At 32.2% G+C, this 27,682-nt stretch overlaps 1 protein-coding gene across 1 annotated transcript in view; it reads right to left on the reverse strand.

Moving 5' to 3' along the window:
* LOC129804980 (protein tweety-2) overlaps window positions 1–27,682 on the reverse strand; it is a 58,106-nt gene that overhangs the window by 16,538 nt on the left and 13,886 nt on the right. Inside the window, exons 2-4 of the mRNA XM_055852782.1 lie at window positions 8,355–8,532; window positions 2,020–2,114; window positions 864–1,082 (exon numbers count right to left, since the gene is read on the reverse strand). Coding sequence (XP_055708757.1) covers window positions 864–1,082; window positions 2,020–2,114; window positions 8,355–8,532 — 492 coding nt within the window. The remainder of the gene's footprint in view (window positions 1–863; window positions 1,083–2,019; window positions 2,115–8,354; window positions 8,533–27,682) is intronic.

Raw genomic sequence — 27,682 nt, forward strand, 5'->3', positions numbered from 1 at the left:
TTAGATTAAATCTTTCGCTAGATTCTGTAAAAATTTGTATTTCCTTTGAAATGCACCTTTATTTTTTTTATGTTGTTCAATATAAAAAAAAAATCAGACAAAACAGTTAAGAATAAATCCCATTCTGTTGAAAATACCACTTCAATTTTAATAACAAAAATGTTAAGAATGGAATAAATATTTTTGAGTGCATACAGAGCCATTTTTGAATGATTACAAAATATGAGGCGCAAAAGTTTTTTCTATGACACGCGAGTCATGCCTCTTCGCTTATCATATTTGCAAATTCTACCACATTAATTGTATAAGAGGTGTAATATTTTTTGTTTTTCAAATTTAAAAGTATTTTTACACTTTAAATTTGAATATTTTTTCACATAGAAATTTACTCAGTCTACATAATGCAAACGTTGCAATTCCAATTTTTAAATAAATATATAAAATATGAAAGACCATGTATACATGAAAAATTTAGGGCATGTCCATTTCATATAAAACAAGTTGTCTGTTTAACTTAAAGTATTGTGAATAATTAATGTAACATGAGGCATAAATTAATTCACAATTAATTATTCAAAAATAACTATCTGGAATCTGGATGAATAATTGCATCTCCACTTGGAATCGTAGATTTAAAATTCATTTTATTTTATTTATTACTAAAAATGAGAACACTCTCTATTAAGCTATATGGATGGAGGGAGAATGCAATAAAAGTAACACTTTAATTCCCATAAAAAGTCATATTTCAATTTCTAGAAGTAAAAAAAAAAGAATCCACTTGGGAAAAGGTTCTTCAGGCATATACACGAAAAGATGAAGAAAAATGATGAAATAAGAAAATATGCTGAAAGTATACTTACATCTAAGACATTCTTTATAGTCACTTCAGACTGGGATGATCGGATGAAGTAAGAGACCGCCTCAAGTGCATTGATAGCTAATGTTGTATTATCTTTCACTTGTCTAACAGTGTAGAGAACAATAGTGAGTGCAGTTTGATTTGACGTTGGTTTATCAAATATATCCTCCAGCTCCGACATCACTACTCGTGATTTCAAGTTGTGTTTCAGCGTGTCCGTCTACGGTTACAGCAAAAACAAAAAAAAACTTAAAAATAATCATTTTTATTAAAAAAAATATATATATAAGACAAGATTTTCCTGAAGAAAATTATGAATAATCAAAATCATGTTCTCACCATAGAACACACTCATGCCATTAACTGAATTAAAATTTATTCATCATGAATTGATTTCAATTGCTGAAAAGCCGTCTGAATTACAAGAGTCTTGCAATTAATGCATAAAGATTGGAGAGACGCTCTTGTAAATGAATTATTCATTGAACTTTTTGCAAGTTCAAAATTTATTAATTCAATCATATCAAGCTTAAATTCCTCGATGCTTAATTACATTTCAATTACTTTTCCATTCATTCTGCATGTACTTTGTGGGTTTTCCTGCACTTCTCATCAGAGTCTCTCAATTCGACTTTCACAGACCAGTAGAAAATACACTTGATTCCTTTTTTTTATATGTATATAACATTACTTCACCATAATGATGATCCATTAAAATTCACTTCTCATTCGCATTTATTTCAAGGAGCTAGGTATTACATTGTGCGCTACCACAATTTTCAGCATTATTCTCACACTTTCAAGCGCACCACTTGATTTTAGAAGCCAGTTTCACTACCGCAAATATTTATCTTACAGGAAGTTCACATTACAAAATGAAAAAGAAGTTCTTTTTTTTTTAGAAAATCATTCAAGCTATTTTTACGCTTTTTTTTTGCTTGATTTTTTCTCTTCCAAAGCTAAAATGCAACGATGTGCAGTTTGCACCAATTTTACCACATTCTCTCCTATATATTATCGAGAGAATTGGTTCTGTTCAAGAGTCAACATCTGCTTCTCATCATTACCAAATTAACTATAAGTATACACTTGAGTAGGATATAGAAAAAAAAGCAAATGCTGCAAAAATCGCTTATACAACTGTTTATTGCACTTACTTGATTTCGTACACTCTTCACCAGTGCCTCAACCTGCCGTCCTGACCCAAACACCTGCAGGACCCCATTGTGCAGATCATCATTTCCATATAAACCTGCGTATATAGATACAAAAATCAACTTAAGTGAATGTTCTTGTAAATACAAGTTCTCAAGGAAAATGATTCATGTTTGAGAAAATCGAACGAATCATTTGTGGACAGTTTTAGGGACAGAATTGTGAGAAATGTACATTATGATGCGTACACTATGTAGAAAAAGTATGCACACATTGCATTTTCATTGAATTGTTTTTATTTAATTGCTAATTTATTTACTTGTTAATTAGAAAGCAATTAATAAGTCTTAATGGAATTAATGGCTTAATAATAAAATTACCAAGCACATTATTTAAAAGAAAATTTATCATTCATAAATTATACAAATCGATGTTAAAATGATTTTAACCCTTTAACGACGAGACACTTTTCACGAACTGAAAACCTACAATAAAAATTAAACTGAGAAACATAATCAATGATAAGTCTTACATCTAACCTTGGAAAGTGTAATAGAGTCTGATTCGGTGTATTTTGTGCTTCTATGAACGACAGGGACAAAAATAGCCCAAAAATTTAAGCAATTTTTCTGACAATAACCGAATAATATTTTTCGCTTTAATGAAAAATATTACGTATAAGTATTGCAGTTTTTATTGCCAAAAGGGTTTTGCTTAAAAAAAATTGGAAGTGTAAAAAATAAATAAAATCAATTATGAATTTGAGAATATAAAAATTCGCCATTTTTGAGCTTAAATATTTACTACACAGCAAATAGCTAGACTTGCAAAAAATATTCCAGATTCCTTCAACCTTCTACTTTACAATTATGTACAGACATAAAAAAAACTTTAGGTAGTCAGGAAAAATTATTTTCTGTATGGGACACCGGTGTCCCAATCGTCCTTAAAGGGTTAAATCGAAGGCCATATAATATGGAAAAGATGTGTACACCATCTTTAACTGAGATCCTTTACAATCAGCTTCTGTGGTCCGAGGTGAAATGCGACGTCGTCATAACAGGCTCAAAATTTGCATGTACACATTTTGACACTCATAGATTGCGAATATCAAACTCGCCAAAAAACTGATTTTCGTGGTCGTCCCCCATAAGCTTAAGGAATCTCAGACTCATTACTAGGGGACCTTGGAGTGCTTGTAACTAAGAATGTGTAAAAATTCGACTATGAGCAGAGAGGCAAAAAATCGCGTCAACCAAACTGTTTTTTCGGCGGTCGAAAAGAATAAAATTGGCTCGAGGCAATTTTTATCCCGAAAATTCAACTCACGGAATTTATATATATATATATATATATATATATATATATATATATATATATATATATATATATATATTCAGGAATGAAATTCAAATTTAATTATTGGTTTAATCTTTCTTTTTTTTAATAAAATAATGCAAGTGACATTTCTCTCTACAATTGGGCGTATTCCCGAATTGCTCACAGCTCAGTTTGAGCTAGCCATTCTCATTTTTCTCTCACAATGCTTAAAACCGCGCAAGTTGGACAGATCAGTGTTTTTCCTGTTTCTTTTTCTTTACAATTTTATGTGAAAAGATTTTGTTATGAGGTGTTTCTTATCATACATTTGATGAATAATTTACCATGGCATATACAACCTACGAAAGAGCATTTCCACCGTTTTGCTCTGCAGGTTGGGCACCAACGCTAAGACGGCGGTGGACGCAAAGTCACAAACATCTCACAAAAATCTTATGGTAGCGCGCTATTAAGACATTGTTGATGAAATAAATGATCTATCTATCTATCTATCTATCTTTTTACACATTCTGAGTTGCAAGAACCCCGATTTACACACATTTATAGGTCACCTGTAAAGAATCTCAGCTACCATAAGTTTATCTGGCAGGTTATCTGGGCTTATCACTATTTTCTAATAGCTCCTCGCCACTTTCAAAATTTATATGAATGAAAAACCTTATACACCTGTACACCACGTATAACCGTAAAATCTTCCCCTCACTTTAAATCCATTGTAGTGAGTGTAGTGTAGTGTATCTTAATGACTTTGAAAAAAAATATATAAATTAATAGGGCCGTAAGTGCATTTATTTTGAATTTAAAATACAAAGCGCGAATCACTTTTTTTTCAAATGTAAAGAATCTCAGCTAAAACATTCCCACATATGTTATGATTTCGATCATTGACCAAATTTAAAATTAAAGTTGTCAAAGTCACACCCGTATTGTGTTGTGTGTGTGTGTGTGTGCAAAATTTGGAAATGCCAACATATTGGAAAGCTTCTGAATTAAACAATTTACAAAACAAATAAAAATCGTCAACTGCAATTGGTTTTTGAAATGTTAACCCTTTTATTGTTAGGAAATTTTAAAATTCACTCCTATAAATCCTTAATTTTGAAGTGTTAAATATTTAGTTATAAAATTAAGAAATTTCTTTTCTCAATAATAACATTTTATATTAATCTCAATATTGTTAACTACAATACGGACACGAAGTTATTTTTTAAAACTGTTTTAAAAAAAAAAATTAAAATAAAAAACCCGGGAGAGTTAAAGAACTTTAAGGAATTGGTGTAAAGTCGCCAGGACAGGAAGGTTTTACACGAAATGCCCAAACCCTTAATGGCCTCTATACATTATGAGACGTTTTGGTGAAAATGGTGCATTTTGAAGTTAATCGCTTGCACGTGTGCACGTAAATCGCGGAAAAAGTGTCAAGATGCTGCATTTGGGCAAAAAATTCAATGTGTAAGTGTAGAGGCCATAAAGAAATGTTGCAACCATCGAAGTAAGGAAGTATACAAAAAAAGCAACACACAGAACTATAGTAATATCCTATTCCTTCATGTCTACACCAGAATAGAGACAGGAAAATTCCTAATTCCACTCACAATCTTGGCGAATTTGAACGGATGCAGTAAATTTTGCAGTATTTTGCTAATGTAATATTTAAATATTGGCAGAATTTAGATAATGATTAGTAAAAATGAAAGTTGCTAAGCTCTGGGATTATTAGAAATCTTTAGAAATCAATAATCTTAGTTAACAGATAGATATAGATAGCTATCAATTTTATCATCAATCAATTAAGAGTGCAATACATATAACTTTGTGTTAAATGTGTTATCCTGCGGTTAGCTGAGTGTTGATAGCCAACCTACTCCGAGGTAAAAGCGTGAAAGACTCCATATCGTATTGTATATGCCAAAGAAGTCCAAAATTATTATTACAAATCAAGAGTTTTACAATGCTTTATCATTTGCACAGATTAACAAAAAGAAACAGAAAAAATGCTAAATTACCTACTTTCCGCGATTTTAAGTATTGTGAGAGAATGAATGTCTAGCTCTAACTTATCTTTTTATTAATATAAAAAAATAAAAAAAAAATGTTTCGATGAATTAAAAGTTTAATTAAATATTAAGGTAAAATTTTTATAATCTAAAACTTTTGACGCTCAATTCGATTTTTTAATACTGATTTTCATTCCATGATAATGATTTTAAATTTCAAAGTCCCTCTACATTTTAGATTCTTCAAGAAAAAGTTATAAAACAAATATTTGAATTAACTGTTATTATAATTATAAATTTTAAAACTGATCGCGAAAATTCGAATTAAAAAATCGAGTTAATTTTAATATTAATCTTAATATATTAAATATCTAATAATTTTTAAAAGATATGTATAAAATCAAAAGTTATCTCGCACACTTTCTCTCTTAACTTAATCTTAAGATAGGGTGGAATAACCGGCTATCGCCATGTTTAGGAAAAAATTAAATTCATTTAATCATAACTTTTGAATCCTTGTTACAAGATAAGTCAAATTTGACACAAAGTTACTTAGATGTATTGGCTCTAGATACGTGAAAACAATAATCCTAGAACATAACGCTGGACTACTTAAAAAACTGATTTTTATTAATAATGCAAAAATAACCATTTCGTCGCCACTTTTTACCACTTTTCGCCAGTTTTGTAAAATTTGTAACCACTTCTCGCCACCCACTTGAAAAGAACCACACTCGGTTATTTTAGGCAATGCTATGGAAAGAATACATTCACCATTTCTCTTTCCTTGTGATCACTTTATTATTACTCTCTTTAAATGATTTTTCTTCACTTTTATTTGAGAAATCAAATTATGGGGCTTTTGCAGAAAGTAAACAATGCAGATTTGACAACTGAAAATGTACGAAGTGAAGTTAGCGTCGCCTATTGAAAAGATATGGCGACAGGTAGTAAAATCAATTCCAGAATATTACCACTTCTCGCCATGCCTCATTTTTATACACAAATAATATAAAATGAAATATTAATTGACTAAATACAAATTTTATGTATTCCACAAGTACAATTAAATATTCAATAGACAAATTATTTACCCAAATAGGTATTTTTGGCCTGATGAAAATTTGACGACACTTAGTACATTTGGTAAGAGATGTTGGATTCGATGCACTTGCTTAAAATATTGCTCTAAAAAGTGATCAAAATCGTGAATCCAAAACGAATAATTATTATTTTTCGATTCTATGCGTAGAAGCAGAAACGATACAAAAAAATTGCGACTCATTTATTTCATAAATTGCGAAAAATAGCGATTTCAATGTAAGTGGCGAGAAGTGGGGCACTGGCGAGAACTGGTGATTCCACCCTATATAAAGAAACTAGCATTATAAGTATCTTGGAATACTTATAAGTATCTACTTGGCGTAGTTCACAGTTCCTATGCCATTAAGCTTCAATGGTTCAACCAGCAATGGACTTTATTCGTGAATGAATGAAGAAGTATTTCGGGCCTGTTGGATACCATTGCAACACTGAAGCGTCTGACCACCCCGAAATTAGTAGAGTATCAAGATTATCTTAAGGTCGTTCTGATACTGTTTATCCAGGTCCAGGCTCGTGAAGACGTGATTTTTCAGGAAAGCAACGACTTTTGCAAATGTTTTATGAGAAAAACTGAAAGTTCTTAATTATTCACTACATTTTTTTGATTTCAAGCTAATAGAAAACTTATAGGCGATGCTATAGCCGGTAAAATTTTAAGGGATTCCGACGACTTTAGGGCTAAAATTATCATAAAACGAGTGAATAGGGATATAAGACATGGGATGCTTTAAAAACTAGATATTATCATATTAATATAACAGATCGCATCCAGAATTATAAAAAAAATATTTTTGACTTTCTATTGAAAAATTTAAAAGTAAATTTAATTAAATTGCGCTCTAATTTTGACCAACTATGCATAATCTTATACATGCACGGATGGTTCAGGATGAGCACGGTTAACTTCAGTAAAAAATATTCTTACACAAATCTGTTTTGTACGAAAAATATATAGGCTGATGCAAAGGCAGCCAAAATCCTGAAAGCCAAAATCCCAAAAGCCAAAATCCCGAACGACAAAATTCCGAAAGGACAAAAATTCCAAAAACAAAATCCTGAAAGCCAAGTTCCCGAATGTTCAAAATCCTGAAAGGGATGATATTATATGGAGGAAAATGTTTAGAATAATTTTAAAAAACACAGAAAATTTCCCTGTGCCTCCAGCAAGCGCGGGTGCAATCGTGGGAGCAGCTATGATACTTTTAAGAATTCGGGATTTTGGCTTTTTGGATTTTGGCCCATTCGGGATTTTGGCTTTTTGGATTTTGGCGTTCGGGATTTTGGCTTTCGGGATTTTAGCTTCAGGGATTTTGACCGGGACCCACAGGCTGATCGTATCTACAATCTACACACCATTCACTTTTTGCTAGTTTCTTAATTTAATTTCCCGTAAATTAAATGAAATTACAGACATAATAGAAATATTTTAATAATAGGGAACCTGGGACTTCATTGGGATGTGCGATTTTTTCGCATATTTCTAAAGGAATCTGGACGTAGTCATAATTTAATTTAAATCCACAATTGTTTTGTCTACGAGGAAGACCAGTTTCCTTTAAAAATATGCAAAAAAAATCGTATATCATATATATGAAGTTCCATAGCTTAAATTTTTTTTAAGCTACTCTTTTCAATTTAAAAAGCTTATTTTTCAATTTTGCTGTGGTCACTTTTAAGATTCAATATATTTAGCATAAAAACCATTAATATACTTTATCAATATATTCTAATAATAAATATATATTTAAAAAACAATAAATTTTCCAACAAATATATGTTTAAGAGATAATATCATCTTGGCAACTACCGTCTTAAAACTTATGGCAAGAAGTGTATTATATATAGGGGAAGTGTCCAATCTTCTACTTGTATGTATAATATTTATTTTGACTCACCTAGTCCAATGGCACAACCACAAAGTATCGTTACAATGAGTAATGTACATTTCTGACATGCATTAGATGTGCCTCGTCGTGGTTTTCTATCACAACACCTCGTCAGCAAATACAGCAGGAGTCCAATCAGTGAGACAATCAATACTGCAGCCGGTATTGACGCCAATATTCCCAAACTCTGTAAAAAAAAAGAATAAAAAAGCGTAGCATTAGCATGAGAAAAAATTGGATATATTGCGGGAAATTTAATATATACTTTAAAATACTACCGACTGATGGTTTTTCAGCAAAATTACTTCAAGACTAAAGTTCATAATTTAATTTAAGCGCCTCACAATTTATAGCGTCTGCTACTGAAATGGCAATTTGACTTGCCAATATAATCACTATACTATATACTTATGTATGAAAATTCGTTATATTGGCTGGAGTATGTATTGTGCTTTTTAATTACATTCCTCCATCATGACAAAAAGGACACATGCAAATTTTTGGCTAAATTTTCCAGCTTTATAATGAAATCAGTGATGGAAGTAAACTCTCTACACAGTTAGTGATTTTATCACCACAATTCACCAGCATAATTTTCCATAAATTAATTTTAAACCATAATGATTTAATATGCATTTTACATGTTGCGTAAAATTCTCCCAAAACATTTCTATATATAGATTTACTAAAAACGACCTTTTGATGCGAAAACACTATATATATATATATACCAAATATAATATTTTAGCTCCATCAATCATTGTAATATACGACGAGATGTGTCACAGATCGCAAAATCTAATATACTCTGATTGAATTTCAGGAAAAATCAAATTGCATTGAGATTACTGCATTTGACTGATATTGCCGTATAAATTATTATCATGTTGCACTGCATTGCATTTCAACCATGTATAATGTAAGTAATGCAATAATTTAGACATATTTGGCAACTGTAATGCTATAATGTTGATGTTGAATTAAATATTTCAACTATTTAGAATTATTCGCAATATACTTAATTAGATATGTGTATGGGTTTGAAACTTTTGTCTTTTTGCCTGAAAATTGTATATTATTAGTTTGCTAAATTGCGTTTAATTGCTCACTATGGTTGAAGATTTTAATTGTAGAACAAAAAATATCACATGAGATTACGTAGAAGTGAAAACAATATTTAATTGGGGTATTAGCCCTAGTTTAACCCTTTAAGGACGATTGGAACACCGGTGTCCCATAAAGAAAATAATTTTTCCTGACTACCTAAAGTTATTTTTTTCTTATGTCTGTACATTATTGTAAAGTAGAAGGTTGAAGGAATCTAGGATATTTTTTGCAAGTCTCTAGCTATTTGCTATGTAGTAAATATTTAAGCTCAAAAATGGCGAATTTTTAAATTTTCAAATTCATAATTAATTTTATTTATTTTTTATACTTCCAATTTTTTTTAAGTGAAACCCTTTTGGCAATAAAAACTACAATACTCACACGTAATATTTTCCATTAAAGCGAAAAATATTATTCATTGGGATTGTCAAAAAAATTAGTTTAAGTAATTTTTCTGACAATACCAATGAATAATATTTTTGTTTGATTTATGAATATTTGAATAATAATAAAACTTTTGGACTATTTTTGTCCCTATTGTTAATAGAAGCACAAAATATATCGAATCAGATTCTATTGGACTTTCCAAGGTTAGATGTAAAACTTATCATTGATTATGTTTCTCAGTTTAATTTTTATTGTTGATTTTCAGCCCGTAAAAACTGTCTCGTCGTTAAAGGGTTAAAGTAAGACAGCACAGGGCTGTGTTGAATGGAAATTTAAATTTAAAAGTCTGTAATAAAAATAGTAAAATAGTCTGTGGTGCTTTTCTCGTGATTACTGATTTGATAAAAATAATTGTATCGCACTACCAGAAAGACGAAAAAAACATGTCACTTTTTTTCAAAGTGAACCCACCGTGGGATTCCTTTGAAGAACAGATTTGTTTACTCTTTGGTTTGTTTTTGGAATACTTTTCCTAAGTTATTTATTTATACACTTATTACATTTTTAGGAAGTTTTTAATAACTGCATGAAAAGCTCACTGTCGAATGAAGCTCATATGCAAACTTATTCCATTCTATCGCATACGAAAATTTGATTAAAATTCTATGCGTTTTAGCCGACAAAAGAGGAAGGTGGTATGTTGCCTATGTTGCAGTGTGGTGACTATAACGTATCCAAATACCATTTGTTTACTACGTCAACATTAATTAATGTCTATCATCTCTATTTAATCAATTTCGGCACCGGATGGTAATTTTTCTTCAGCTTCTTTGGTTTTTCTTTTCAGCTTCATGAAGCTCTAGTGATATATTTTCCTCCACAACTTCCACATTTTTAAAAATAGCAAAAAAAAACAAATTCAAATGCATGTCACGTCTTTTACTGTACGTACCATTATGGCCCTAGGTTCAGTGAACAACCCCACAGAATACATGTATATAGGTAAGTTCTCAACAGTGCTATTTACATATATAACTAAAATTAAACTGACTTTGTGATTTTGTCTCTATCCTCTGGGCATTTATGCATCCGCTTTCCAACACACAGTTTTTTTTCCTCTCCTTTTTTTATCCTGACTTCTAATTTTATTTTTTTTTGTATACTCTCTCTCTCTCTCCATATATATACATCATTTAAAAAAATGGTGTGAATTCTTTGTCATGAAAATTTTCAAGATCAAACGCTCAATGTTGAACTTTATTCACACACTCAACAAAAACAAGAAAATCACCCAAAAATTCATAACACAATTGTTTGCATACAAATATCTCTTGAAACATTCTAATTTATCTCACTTTCATTTCCTCACTCGCAACAATCTTTGAGCACAATTATTGACTCTTTCTCATGAAAAGCAGCATTTCAGCTGTCACATCACATATTCTGCAAATTTCCGTTTATGCTACAAATCTTCCACCCACATGGATTTTCTAAATCAGACCAACAGTGACACAAGATGAACAAGACTAGGTTATTATTATACTCTCATTGTACATCATATGGCTGAGCTATATACCGGAATGTGGGTTCTACAAGAACAAAACAATGCTTTTTTTCTCTATACCTCTGAAGAGAAATGGAATAGACAAACATTTCCAGTAATTACTATATTTCACATATCACAATTTCAAAGAAAATCATTGCACAAAGTGTCTATATATATATAGAAAACATGAAGTTGTTTGATTCATAAACTTTAATGATATTAAATCAATATTAATTAGAAAAATATTATTCACTTTATTATGCCCAACGCGCAATAAATTTTGTTTGTAAACATGTTTTCAAAATTTCATATGAGAGAGAGCAAGATGACTGATCTCGAACTCATTCACTCTCATTGAAATGTCAAAAACATGTTTACAAAACAAAAGTTATTATGCGTTGGGCATTATACACTGTTTTATGACAAAAACTTTTAAGATTGCTATATACATAATATACTTGTTCATCTTTGAGAAAGCTCAAAATTATTTACATTAAAGAAAATTGGTATGTTTGAAAAAGAAACTAAATGAAAATGCAAATTTGTGAACTAAATTGAAATTCAACATGCATTTTTGGATGTTGTAAAAGTTTTCTTTGCTAAAATTAACTTTAAATTTGCAAATTTGTTGTTGAATTTTTTTTTAGTAAGAACTTGCAGAAGAAAAGTTTGCATAAAGTTCTTTTAATTAGAAAAACTTCATTATTTTAAATACTCCCTCTAGATTGGATATTATTTAAATGCTGGATTTTCGCATAAGAAAAAAAGTCGATAGTAAGTAATTCTGTATATCTCGTGTTTGGAAAAAAAGTAGGTATCTTAATCAAAGTGGTCTCGCTCATAAGAAAAATCAACTTGACAGAAAGAATTCAATAAAGTTTCCTGTATCAATGAACTCAAACAAAATACTCCTGATAATAAATTATCAAGTATAAGAAGAACAAAAATGCAATGAACAAGTGGTTCTATGAGACGTGACGTGAACTAGTTGAAATTGAATTTCGTAAAAATTATTTAAACAAAAGCTCTACTTCTGTGTTAAGAACTTGCACAACAAATTAGCATATTTTAGTGATTTTATGCATTAATGTTGGTAATTTCCGTACTTATTTTGCATCCCTCCGATTCACACTGTAGCATCATGGCAATTAACCAAACTACCGAAAAACTCCTCGGTCCCTCCATTTTCAGGAAACACACACACATGTGTTCACAGCATCCCTTCGAGAATAATGCAAGCACATATTTTATCTAGCACATTGCAGAATTTTTACGAAAAGCAATTGCACCCTCTAAAATGAGAAACAACACCATACCATTAAACTCAAATGAGCTATACTCTAAAGAAAGTTAGGGGTTGGTATAAAGTAGGTTTCAAAAAAAAAATGTCTTTTGATATTGAATATAATGGCTCTACAGAAAGATTAAGGTAATTGAAAATGATTTTATGAAAATATTTTATAAAAATATTGTATATTTGTAATTTTTTATTAAACTTTTATGGTGTGCAGGTAATTTTGAAAAAAATCATATCCACTTAAAAATGTAACTTTAAAAGTAAACTGCTACACGCTACACTGCACATTAGAACAAAATACATCAATCATTTTTTATTGCACTCTTGAAATACAATTCGATTCCAAATGAAAATGAAAATGAAAATTTGGCGTTTCATTGCTGAAAAAAGTTCGAAAAGTGTTTGTGATAGTTCTTTGGGTAGTATTCATTGAATTTTCTTGAATTATTTTCCAAAAACGTAATTCTTTCCTCATTCCATCGTTGACCAAACGAAATCCCACATAGAAAGAGCGAAGGTCTGTGGCCATGTAGTCCTTATGTTCCCAGAGAGGAACATTTCTAGTGATTGAAAAAGAGGAGTGATATGAGAGATAGATGATGGTTCTAAAGTTCTTTTGAGGGTTCAAGTGAGGGGTTCTAGTCGTTCTGTTTTGTACTGACTAGTGAGATCTCCTCTGGAAGCTCTATTGTCTTTATTGATTGACCAAGTTAACAGAGATGCTGAAGAATTCGTCAATTTCTTCCTTTTATCCATGTTGGAATTTCGAGTATAGGATAGCTGTACTAAAATACTCCTCAAATGACTTAATTTCCAAAAATTTTAGGAGAAAACACACAGAAACTGTTCCTCCAAGGCTTTGTTAAATCTCACTACTAGGTCCAACATTTCTAAAAAAAAAAAAAAAACAAACACTCTTCTTTTGTACTTTCGTTATCACAAAAATCTAATTAATACTTTACATTTTTTCCAGTAGTGAATCAACAAATTTTCATGAAACAATTCTAAAAGGCACTTAAGAAATATATTAGGGAATGTCCAAAATCCTTGAAGTACGAGAAAGTGTCCATACTTCATACGATCTCAAGCTTCGTATAATGACTAATTTTTTCCACCAGGGAAATTTCTGGGGTGACAATATCTAAAATCGCGGATCGAAACTCATGATAGGAATTAAATATTCGTCCATGGACATTATAATAGACTTCGGAATCTAATTTTAAATTTAACAATGTTGTTGCTAATTAAATTAATATTTGAAATGGCAGTCAGTTAGATTTTAAAATAGTTCAAATTTAGTGGAAGTACATTGGAATATGGGAATTTTTGGAAAGGACTATATTGAATAGACAGAGAATAGGCGTTCACCATTTTGTATTCATAGTTCATGAAGCAAGACATATATTTCGTCGGTTGCCTCAGCAACTGTGCTAACTGCATTTTGACAACTTTTCAGGAGACCATTTTTTTACTTTAATCACATTTTAATAAAAATCAAACCCCGAATGAGTTATTTTATATTACAAATATCGAAAGACCATCAAGTAATCTGTCTATTAATGCAAAGAAATTGGAAAATAGTAGATTTTGCACACTAAAAATTAAGCATTTCCTAAAAGAATACACAATATGCAATTGTGCTAACTAACATCGTTGTTCAAAAGTCTATCTGCAATGTATGGAATTTTTGCAGATAGCACAATTGTTTATCACAGTCAAAACCTAACAAGGAAAGAATTTTCTTTTTTTTTTATTCTATTGACTCCGTGTAGAGCAACATTTTATTGTCATTTAAAATTTACTCCAAAATTTATCTTACGAGTGTGTCTTCTTTTTATCAACACTATTTTGCTCTCATGTATCTCTGCAAAGTCTACAAACGGTTCCTCCTAAAAGTGTTACGTTAATCTGGAAGTGAAATATTTAGGAAATAAACGATCTCTGATATATAAAGAAGAAAGGGGATACTTTCACAAAGCTTAAGGATCACATGAGAATAAGCATGGAAAAAGGAAATTGGCACCAGATATGTGACAGGAATTTATAAAATTGTTCTGGCCATATTGAAAAAAAATATGGCAATTAAAAGTTCTAAATGATTATATTAAAAAAATACTTGATTATGAGATATCAATTTTATTTCTGACTTTTCATTTTGTTTATTTTATTCATTTTCAATTTCTGCACGTAGTATCATCATTTTTTTTTCTTTTGAAAATTCATACACACAGAAAAATCAAAAATTCTTAAACAGAAACACCCAGGAATTTAATTTCAAATCCCATTCAATGAATGCTAATGCCCTAATTTTAAATCCTTGATCATTTAGATTTAGTTGCAATTTGCAAATCTGTAGACATTTTTCATTTTCCAGCTAATGCTGAACATAAGTTCCCGGTGTCTAAGAGCAAGGGATTCTAGCCCATTTCTCTCACTCAGAGCTTCTGAACTTCGTCTCGCGGATTCACGTCCAATTTAAGTTCCCAGGTTTTCAAATAAGTTAAGTTCCCAGGTCCTAGTTCATAAATTTAGAGTCAAAATTTTTCTGTGTGTATGAAAATTTTATTTTCCTTCTCCGTTAGCTGTTATTATATTACATTCCAGCTTTCCTGTACTTTATGCGTCGATTTTGGACCCATGATTCGGGACGAGATCTCTTTTTTACACGCTATGTCAAGATTTTCTAAAATAAAAATACTGAAAAAGATCAGAAACAACAGAATGTGATTAGAAATTAAAAAAAAAAACGCCTGTTTTATTGAAAATTTAATAATAAAAAATCATAGTCATATTCTTACCTTCGGTTAATAAAACATCTGCTGTGAAAATTTCTGCTACAGGGTGACTATTCAGAGAATTTTGTGATCTATCGTTTGATATATGTGGCTCATTTTTGACTTCGGGCTATCAGATGAACCCTGTTCACTCGTGAACATCTCTTGCGAATTATCGACTACATGAATGAGAGTATGGGGAGATGAATCTGGTTCATCCTGATTATTATTTTTATTAATCGTATCGGGATATGTTTATTACAATTCAGCCAGGTTATCGTATACCCCGTGTTGGAAGAATCTGCCGATCGTAGATCGCCCAAGAACGCCTTCCCCGCAATGTAGATACTTCTTCCATTCCTTCTTGCATTCTTTTGGACGTGGATCAGCTGCTTTATGATTTTTCTTCCTGCGTAACATTTTTCCTGTTTTTTTTTCTCACAAAATCCTAATTTAGTAAGTAAATTAATAAGCATTTTTACAAAGAAACAAATGAAACGAAGACTTACAATTCCGAAATCACTAATTTGCTTTCACCTGCACAACAATCGCGAAAAACTCAATCACAAATCGCAAACGTTTTCCTTGTTTTGATGGAGAGTCGTGATGGATAGAAATGGCAAACTGCAAATAGAACAGTTGCTGACAAAAAAAATTGCGCCTTTTTTCAGTGTATTTTTATGCTAACTGCAGAAAAATTGGTAGATAGCACAGTTGCAGAGAAATTTTTGTGACTATAGTACAGTTAGAACATTTTCACGGAAAAATATCTCTGTATAGAGAAAATTCCAAACTTTTTAAATAACGTAGTTTAATAGAGAAAATTCAGTAATATCAGAATATGCAAAAACCTGAAAATCGCAAAAATGCAGTTAGCACAGTTGCTGAGGCAACCGACGATTTGTAAGTACAGGAAAGGAATTTAATTTTGAATTTAAAAGTAATAATATTGAAATTTATTAGGGATACAAAGGAAAAGGACAAGGACAGGGAAAGGATAGGATTTTTATAGGAGGAGCAAATTGCTTTAGAATGTAAGTAGAGGGAAATTAAGTTTTTGCACTGTAGGACTGACGCCATTTTTTCTCTATTTATTTTAGCCGAAAATTTATTTTTTTGTTACTATTATATCCGATTCCGACATTATTGATATTTCTGTTGTTGGGAAAATAAAAGTTGTTTGGAAAAAAATACAACAAATGTTATGAATTCTTCATCTTTTGACAAATCTTCGGTACAAAAATAATCTTGGTAGAGATCGTCACAAATATCAATACGTTAATAGACACTATTAGGTGAGATTCTTAACAATCTCACCTACTATAATCCTAACAAAATTTCATGTCGTCCGATCGACCTCAAACTTGGCCAAAATGTGTTTCAGCACTTCCTGATCACGAATATATATGTGGCTATTTTACGTTCCCGGCCGGCCGGCCGGCCGGCCGCTCTTTGGAGCTTAATAGCTCCTAAACTAAAAAAGATATCGACTTGCGGTTTTCGGCAAAGGTTATATATCGGATGAAAATTGCAACTTGGTGCATAGACCCCCCACCCCCCACCCCTCCTTCCGCCATTTTGAAGACCCCCCTTTTTTTGTTTTCTCAATAGCTCCGCCCCTATGGCATTCAGCGGACTCAAATTTTAGTATGTTATAGCTGGGCCTTAGGGCTTTCCATCAATACCAAACTTAAGGTCCCCCGACCCCCCTGACCCGAGCTATAAGGGTCCAAAAAAAGTTTCTTAAAATGGCCATAACTCCGGTTATAATTGTCAGAACTTAAAAAGTGAGGGCTTTTTGGAAAGCTCTCGTGAAATGCCACCACCCCTTCTAACATCACAAGTTCATATAACCACCGCTAGGGGCGCTATTATTAAAAAGAAAATTTTTAAATCTTATAAGTTAAATAACTCAAAAATTCCATTGTGCATCGGGCTGAAATTTTAGTATGTTGTAGCCGTTGATTATACCTATCAAACAAAAAAAACCTTAAGTCGATCCATAACCCCTGACCCGAGCTATAAGGGGTCAAAGTTCGAACATTGACCGGCCTCTATCTCCGGTTCTAACTAACATAGCGACCTGAATTTTACCTTTTTGGTTTCGTCTCGATGAGCACTTTCAGATGGAAGTTCAAAAAGTCACCACAGGTGGCGCTGTGATAGCGTCAAAATTCATCGAAATTCAAAGTCACTTTTCTCAAAAACGGCATTGTGCAAGTTAATGAAATTTTAGTATGTTGTAGTCCAGTCTAGGACGTTTCCAAAATGGTGCAAATGCGCGCTGTGGTTAAAACAGAACCGGAGATATGAGGGGTCAAAGTTCACAAAATTCAAAAAATCATATCTCCGGTTCCATGTGACCGATTTTGATGAATGAGGGCTTAAACGAAAGATCTCACCAAATGCTACAACTTTCTAGAACATTTGAACTTTGTGGGACCAACACCAGGGGCGCCACAGTCGAAAAACCAATTTCAATATCACATAACCTCAATTATCTCGACTGTCGCTGAACCGATTTTGATGATTACTTCAACATAATTGTAGAGCACATTTGTCTCTACATTTCGTCCATACATCATTTTCCACTAAGACTACGCTATCACTCCGATTTTGCCGTTTAAGTGTGAAAAAATTGATTTTTCCCATAATAACGCTTTGAAATCACTCAGATGCCAATTTGACTGCCTCTACTCCACCAAGACACTTAAAATAGGGTTTTAAATGGAAAGTCCCACAAAATACAACAATTCTTTGAAATAGTTGGAGCTCAACAAATGACTACTTGGGGAACTCTGGATGAAAAAACGAGTTAAGAAACAAAAAACTTCGCCTATCTTGGCTTCTGAGTACTCGATGAGATCATGTTCTATAGAAAAATTATAGAGTACATTCTGGTCTACATTTCACCCATATATCACTTTTGTGCCAGTTCATCCCAATCCTTGATATTTTGGTTTAAATACAAAATTTGTATAATTTCACGAATTTGATTCAAGATAACTGAATGGCGACTCACAATTTCAGCTCTAAATCGAATTTGCATGCACTCCGAGTTAGCTCACGTTAAGAATCTCACCTACATAAGCCGGTTAGGATTATCTGTCCCTTTGACTCACTGTAGCATTTCGGGATCTCACAATAGACATCTTTGAAGGGCAGGATTGGCATCTTCGTTGTTGAAAAGTTGTTTGGTTGATAGGTGTTCTATATGTTTTACTTTTACGTCTTTTCAAGTTCAGTTACTATGGATAAGGTAGCTGGATAACGTACAATTGTTGTCTTAAGGTTGTGTCGATGACGATAAATTCATGAGATGGATTAGAGATGTCGTGGAGATTCTTGGTGATTCTTCAGAAAAGTCGTGATGAATTGTTGATCGGATTCTTACTGTAGTATAGGTAAAGATGAAGGAGGTAATAATACAATCCTGTGCACCGAGAAAAATTTGGATGGTATTTTCTACAAATCGTGTCTTTAAATTCTACTGCCTCAAAAGATAGTAGAAAATACCATCCTCCATAGATAATTTCCTTTAGAATCTACCATCTTGACATTTTAAAATTTACTATCCTATGGATAGTAAATTCTAACAGCCGTATGGTAAAATCTACTATCCTCCTTTAGATTTTACATTGACCTCTCTTAGATTCTAATATCCGGGAAGTAAATTTTACTGGCCGCATATTTGATGTTAAAATTTAACTGGAAGACAGTAAATTTTAACGGAGGATAGTAATTTGGATTGGAATTACTATCCAAGCCAATAAAATTTGCCATCCTGCTGTTAGAATGTCATTTTGCAATATCGTGTGTGCTGATGCAACGGTTCCCGATATGCTTTGAATACATTATAGCAATTCGTGGCGCAGCTGGAAGATGCTGGACTGTCATCACAAAGGTCGCGTGTTCAAATCTCGGCTGAGTCGTCAATGTTGGAAAAAGATTTTCACGCATCAAAATGGCTTGAAATACAGAGAATGTCATCCAGGAAGGGCCCCAAGCCCTCAAACAATGGCCAAAAATCAATGAAAATAAGGAAAAATAAATTTTTCCGACATTTTTCATTCTAATATCCGGCTAGTAAAATTTACTATCCTGCCAGTAAAATTTACCATCCGGATAGTAAAATCTAATATCCGGGGATATTAGAATTTACCATCCGGCTATTAGAATTTACTATCCATGCAATAGATTCTACAATTTTTGACAGTCCAATTTAATATCGCGTTTGCTGGGTGACTTTTTTACTATCCGGCCATTAGAATTTTGTATGGAGGATGGTAAATTTTACCATCCACATTTTTCTCGGTGGGCAAGTATATCCAGTAGTTTGTCGAATGCAATTCCAGGAACAGTGATTGTAGTCAGGTTGCAAGTACAGGAGAAGATGGACACACTTGTAGCAGTTAGGAGCGCTTTTTTGTATAGTAGTTATGGCACGGGATGGCCCAAAATCTTGTTGATATATTGAAATAGTGCTCAAGATGGAGCTTTAGGCGGACCAGTAGGTTTTGGCTCTGACGGAATCCTGTGCTGTCGCGGATCTTTCCTTGGTTTCTGCTGCTTCAATCACTTTCACTACTTTGTCACTTTCTGAGGGCCATACGTATTCATTTTACCACTTCACTTTTTTATTTCAGGATGTGGGGATGCAGAATTTCTGCATCCCACTTCTGACACCAATGTAACAAATCCACTTTATTACTTTTCAATTTACATGCGCTCTTGGCGAGCGCCAAGCCAGAACAACCAACTTTTGGAGGGGCGATCTTACTTTTATTTCTACGATCGTCCCAATTATTCTTATTTTATAATATAAATATGTGTTTCACTACATAATCTCCTTTACCCTGTCATCATTTTCGTACGGTCGCGGTATGTGTTTCGGCTATTTTTTTTCATTTTGTCTTATAATTTATTTCAGCCTTAAATTTGTCTGTATGACAAATGAAAGAGAAAATTTCGAAAAAATCATAACAATTCAAGAAATTTCACAAGGCATTTCTCAGCTGCAATTGAGTTTCGTTTTTCAACGGTATTAAATTGTATAACGAAAATATGAGATTCTCCCTCATGTGTGTTCTGTGTAACAAAATTGCCTTGTGCTTGCTTCAACGAGATGAAATTTGGTTATCTCACATTCAATTTGTGGTTATTGTGGTGGAGGAAATTATTGTGGTTGAATTAAAATAAGTTTTTTTTTTTATTAGAGTGTCATCCTATTATTTTACTATGCTCATATTTCATAATCAATCAGTCAAACAAATCCATTTGCCATTGGTCTCTGAAATACTGAAAGTGTCATTTTTATTCAATGTTCAAATAAAAAAGTCATTGAATTACCAGCAAAATGATGCATCTGTGTGTATTTATGGGCGCATATTTTGAAATTTAGTATGGGCAGATAGATTCAGTAGTGAGCACGATTTGGGAAGGTCTGTCTCTCTTCCTTTCCCATATATCACCCAACATATGCACACAAATGTATGTATATACATATGCTTATATCTTTCCTATAAATATCCGAAATATAGGGATGTCTTCCCGCAGAGTTCAATAAGCTGAAATTCTCATGTAATATAGAATGAGACAGAAGGGCATATATGGAAGAGCCATTGATTTTCCTTTCTGGACCCCATATCCTCTGTTACATAGAAAGGACTATAACTATCCTTTCTGTGAGCTCTTTCAACTTGGTGTGAATTCGGGTTGAGATGCGGATATCTATAGAATGAATTCTTAAATTTCTCCAAAAAGAAGTATCTTGAAATTTATTTCCTACTGGTTCATTGCCAAAAATTCTTTAAGTTCGTATATATAAACTAGCTTCTTAATAGAAATGCCTTGCAAGGGAAAAAATCTCTGAATTGTATTTTGATTTAACAAACATGCGGAGGAGTAAATATTCTGCTTCAAGTCCCTTAATTAACATCTTATATATATCCAGAAAGTTGGGATAAACAGGCATCATTTTCTCATTCCATTCTAGCCCAAAAGAAAAAGTTGAAATCACACAATTCTTTAACATTCTCCTAATGGATTTCCGCAATTATGCATTGGGACGGAAGGCAGGTACGATGGGTTGAAGAGTTGGGAGTACAAAGCCATCTTTCTCACGAATTCTTCTTTCCCTCAAGAGATTAATTCAGACTATATAGCATATTTTCCACCTAACAATAACACTCTTCACCTTGTACTTTTGTGGTGCGGGGTTTTCCGTTCTATTTCTGTTTCACTTGCTGTCGTCACACCGGATCCCCAATCTCTTCAGCTGTTTTCCTCCTAACACAAACTCCAAGCCTCTCATCACTCATTTGCATTTCACTATTTGTTAATCTATTTGCCATTGTCTCCTCCCTTTTTACATCTCACACGTCCGCAGACACTTGAGCTTCCCCCATATATAACACAAATCTATTTCCTCTCTCATTCGTATTTTCCATCACCATCCGTGTCATGCTTTTGAGGCCAAAGCTCTCACTTGGCATACACAATATTGATATAGGAAAATTTGCCATCATTTCCGATCCTGGGATATTCAATGTTCCATTTTCCACCTCTTCAATTTAATATTTTTTCCTTCCTTGCTGGGCTTTTCTGCTTGTTGCCAAGATGATATTTCATGTTAGACAAATCAATTATTCTGATTTTAGAAATATCTTATGAAATTCACAAGTTGCACTATAAATTTACATTCTTGAATATTATTATCATAAATTTTTGATCTTTCTTTTTATAATAGTCACACACAAGATATATTTCCCCTGTTTCTGAACCATGCTTCTGGATATATTCAATCATTATAGCAAAATATGAATATAGGTAAATTTACTGCATCATTACATTTTTCAATATTATAGTATGACAGTGGACAAAAATATCGATTAAAAATTTTTAATTGAAATTCATTCAAGCGAAGTTTTCTAAAAATTATTTTTAGTATAGGGAAAAGCGAAAGTTTTAAGAAGAGTGCTTAAAGGCGTCTACACATTGGGAGCAATTTTCGTCAAAAATTGCATTTTTGACAGAATTTTGACGTTTCTGCCTACAGCACTGCAGCCAATTTCCTTCAAAAAAGCAATTTTTGACGAAAATTGTGCTCAATGTGTAGACACCTTAAGGGAACTTAATAAGATAATTGATAAAACACTCGCTTTATAATTTAAGTGTCCCATGCTCGAATCTCCTTTACTTTAAACTTTTTTCACACTGCACACAAATCAAATCAAATCATCCAATCTGTCGCCAGCTCAAGAGGCCAAATAGTTAGAGTTAGAGACTTGGAATTTTTAAGGGACCCCCTATAAGTCGATCCTGGGACCATTAATATGCCCCTCATTTTATTTCGTATGACATTTAAGTCACGAGTTCAAGTACTTCGCAAACCCTGGCACGCTTTGCCACTCCTTTTTGTAATATATTGTAATAGTCATGTTTATAGGGTAGCCAACATAGTCTGGATTTCTAGATATTTTTCTGTATACTAAGTGGATACAACCCCTTAATTTCTTCTTGGTATATTCTATACTTGTTTGAGAAATTTCTTCAGGTACAATTAACTGTTATCAGTGAAAGGATAATGCCTTTTATATCTTTTTCCTTTCTTCTAACGACAACTGAATGAAAAAAAAAACTTACCGTAATAAGGTAAAATGTGTCAAGATAATTAAGAGGATAGAAATAAAAACAGTAATACACATTCATTTCTTAAGATACTTTCATTTGGAGCACATACTTTTTTTTTCTTTCTTACAAACAAAAATGGACGGAAGTGAAACTCATAGATAGAGTTTATCTCTAGAAGGGAAAACTGTATTTTATTTATGCCACATTCTATATAAGTTTTACTGAACAAATTTGCATGATTATCTGCATAAGAAAAGGAAGCAAGAGAGAATTATCCACACAAGAATGACAATAGAGCAAATGTTTTCATTCTAAATAAGAGAAGATCAAATGCACTCGAGTTTATGTGATAAAACTTTAACTAAAGGGGGAAATTGAGGACAGAACTAATCAAAGACATTGTTACTCATCAACAAAGTTTTAGTTGATGAACTTCCTCAGCATTTTGTCTTCTATGATACCATATCGTATCTATTATATCGAGAGCTCCATTCTATTATACTCTAAGTTGAATTAGAAAATTTTTAGCTTGAGAGATATGTTATTGCTAGAATTATAATTATGGAGTATGTTAGTATGTTAAGGGTTTATCAATGTTCTTGTAAAAAAAAATGTGATAAAAGTTATCATCTTTGTTTTACATCTTAATCCCCATGCAGTTATTAAGCCACCGTTTATATCAACTTCCAGGATAAAACGATGAAAAAATATCTTCATCGTTTGTTTCGATATGCAATTGTTTTAAAAATAATTAATTTTCATAAAACCATCTTCCTCATTGCTTCTGTAACAAAATTTTACTAAAAGAATCAATGGAAAAATGTCTGTTTAATAATCAGTGACAATGATGGAATGACACTTGGGGGAAAATTTATGGTATTTTCTAGTTTTTGAAAAGGAGAGGAAGTTACTATTTGACTTTTTTTTTGCTGTGGTACACAAGTTCTCCATAGAAGAAAAAGAGGCAGGGAGGAAAAAAAGATTATTGATGAGATAACCATTAAATATGCATGTTTGTATGTTTAACAAAAACCCATAAATTTCTTCTTCGACTCCCCACAAGAATAGAGAGTATACAGACATGAGAACTTATGATGAGGATTCTATATAAAAGGAAGTTGTAGCAGTTTTGTATACAATATTCTTGCAAGGCTAATTCATACAAATTTTTTCTTATATAGCCAATTCTTGCTCATTTCGACGTATCATCAAAGAGTGATGCTCTTTTGAGGCACATTTAAATTATGCATCATTGAATGTGGGAGTTATGAGATATTATTCCACACAGCTATTCATTTGAAATCCATTAAAAATGAAGCCGAAAAAAAAGAAGAATTTGAAAAGAGATGAATTTGAGAAATATGAACCAGATGCTCAATGCAGATGATAGACACAATTCAAAGGCAACTATATTAATAAAAAGCAGAAAAAGAAAGTTTTTGCAGATTGTGTTTGCTTTTAATTTCAAGTTTTTTTTTAATGTTTTTATTACTCAAAACCAAATTGAATCGAGGCAAGAATCCAAATGTGGTTCTAAGCGTTGGAGGAATTATTTTTCGTAGAATTTGTTACAAGAGCCTAATCGAGTAAAGTTTGGACTTTTAAAACTGATTCACTACACAAGTATAATAACAAGAAATTTCTCAACATTCTTTGCAATTCTTAAGAGTAAAGTTCAATAGATGAATGATAAATGACTAAATGGAGGTACTAATTCTCATTTCCGTTTTAATCAATAATTTCGAAAACTCTGTGAGCAAAAGTTGTTCATTGTTACAAGTTTTCATTGAAGCTTTATATATATAGAAACATACCTTACCATGGATAGGAGCTCATAGAAGAAACTTCGTACCAAAATTACTAGATATTTCGACACTTGTGAAGGAATCATAGCAAATTTATTGTTCATCTTGCATGTCAAATTATGGTCCACACAACTCAGCATATACACACAAGCACACACATAAGAAAGTTTTACAAAATACCAAAACTTGAACTTTGTAATCGGATTATTTCAGCTATATACATAGATATACTTTGTTATTTAACGAACTGAATAAGTACTTAAGTAATTGCTGACATATTATATTTTTAATTTCATCCATTTGGGAGTTTTATTTCGTATACGAATACAACTTATGGGTGGTAATTAGGAACTTTGAGAAGTAGCAATCATTACGTTAGATCCCAATGAAATTATATGAGCAATTCACGTGCTTGTATATCGTAGTATTTTCTCTTTCACCCCTTTTTTCGTCTCATCTATTACAAGAAAAAAATACACTTTGTGTCCAACATCTCTCTGTGACTCAGAGTACTTGAAGTTGGAACTTTGTTAATTTATAACAGTTTTCTCATTATGTGACCACAATTTCAAGCATCATACTGACATTGACTGACGAAAATTCCACCCACACGACACGATGCTCATCGCGAAAGTAATAAACAGGAGAAACAATTTTAATAAACCGGAAATATTTTCTCACACAATTTCACCTAAAGTCTGAAGTATAGCATAAATTATTCGTCCCTCAAGTAAAACTTCTATACCAAAAAAAAGAAGATGTTAATTTTGCAACAGTATACTCATCATCATAGGCAACTTTGGACATATTTCTCTCAATGACAAAATTTATATAATATTTATTAGAGCATTTTTGAAAACCTCAAAGTATAACTTTCCCAATTCAAACTTTACTCCTTCATCATTTTATATCCATTACTCGGTGTAAACAAAAGGAAAACTGTGAGTTATGACCTCTTGAAATATGCATTTTGACCAGAGCTAAATATGAACTTCAAGAGCAACAGCTGAATACAACTTCTACCATCATACCACTTCAAATCTGAATTAAATAACTTGACTCAAAGCAGAGGCACAGGCAAGTAAAACAGAACCCTTTAAAAAAATGAAGATGAAAATAAAAATAAAAAAATATATAGTGAAATACTGGTACAAAGAACAACATGACCATATAAACTTTATGTAAATGAATTACTGTTCAACGCTCTCATGACAAATCGCAACACCACAAAAGTCAAAGGGACGCGCCACATAGTATACTTGGTAGTCTAGCATTGTATCCCAGTCACACTTTTGCATAATAAAATCTTCACTTTATATACTCATATTATACAAAATGCCTTTTCCCTCTAACATATCCGTATTATGTCTTCCTCTATGCTTTGTCTTATTGCTCAAATTAGCTTCTGTTTCGTGTTTAATTAATTGTGCACAATGACTTAGAATTGAGACAAATGTGTTGTCAATAGAGTTGTTTTACGCTTGTCTTCCAAATACTTTAAAACAGTTTAAAAGACTTAATGGCTTGATGTAAGTTACGCAATTGTAAATTGAGAAAATCATACATAATTGTGTTATATATTTATCTTAAGGCACGAGTATAGATCTAACAAAAAAGTGTTGATTTAATGCAATCTAAGAAATTCAATAAATTCAATACATTTTCGATTTTTAGATTTCGATCATTCATAATTACAAGATAAGAACTCGTTTTTGTTGAATTTTATATTTTAATATAGATCTACTTAGAAATGTGACATTTTATCAAACTAAAGGAGCATGAGAATGATCTTTTGCAAAAAGAATATACATATTTTATTAAGTAAAATCGTGACAGTAAACATTTTTTGTCTAGCCATTTATTATTTATGGCCTCTACACATTAGACAAATTTATGTCCATATTTGACAGTTTTTTTTCTATACAAAAATAGGTAATTTGCTTCAATATGGACAGAACTTTAGTGTGGATGCCTTTAGAACAAATTGAATCAGGATAAAAATTATACTTAATTATTTTTTTTTAAATACACCACGTTTCCAGTAATATTGACCATAAAAAATTTTAAGCACTACCGATAAAATATGTAAAATTCCATATTCGTTACTTTTAAAAACTTTAACGTAAACAAAATAACGCATAATGATTGTAAAATTATTATTAATCGCATCGGAATATATTTTTCAGAATGTGATCATGCAGCAAAGTCGTATATCTTGTGTTGGAAAAATGTGCTAAGTCCATTGTAGACCGCCCGAGCGGTTTCCCTGCGATGTGGATGCTGCTCCCGTGCCCCAGGAGTTTTTGGGCAGAGGAGGTGCATTTTATTACGTTTTATTCCTTGTAAATTTTTTTTTCTTTTCCTTTTTTCTTAACACTAGACCTACCGACCGTTTTTGATCGTTTTTCGGTCAAATGACAAACCGCGGTAGGGTAGGATACTTAGCAAAATTGTCTTGGAAAAGAACAAGAATTAAAATTTAAACGTTGAAAATTATATTACATGCATATTTTAAAAAATTAATAAAGTTTGATAGTGACATTGCACCGTTTAAATTTGTGTTAATTTTAAACCGGTCAATTTGACCGGGTCTTGGTAGGTTTAGTGTTAATATTCAGTTGCTTGCACCGGGCGGGACTCGAATTCACAACTGTAAGAGTCGAGTCAGAGGTCTCATCCGCCCAAGACCCAACGGTCTTGCATATTCCGCCACTGAGATCCCTACGGGTTTTTACATGGGTTTTTGATTTGAAACCCGTATAAAGGGAAAAATTGAGAATAAATTCATT

This window comes from Phlebotomus papatasi, chromosome 1, assembly GCF_024763615.1.
Source record: "Phlebotomus papatasi isolate M1 chromosome 1, Ppap_2.1, whole genome shotgun sequence".
Classification (NCBI taxonomy): domain Eukaryota; kingdom Metazoa; phylum Arthropoda; class Insecta; order Diptera; family Psychodidae; genus Phlebotomus; species Phlebotomus papatasi.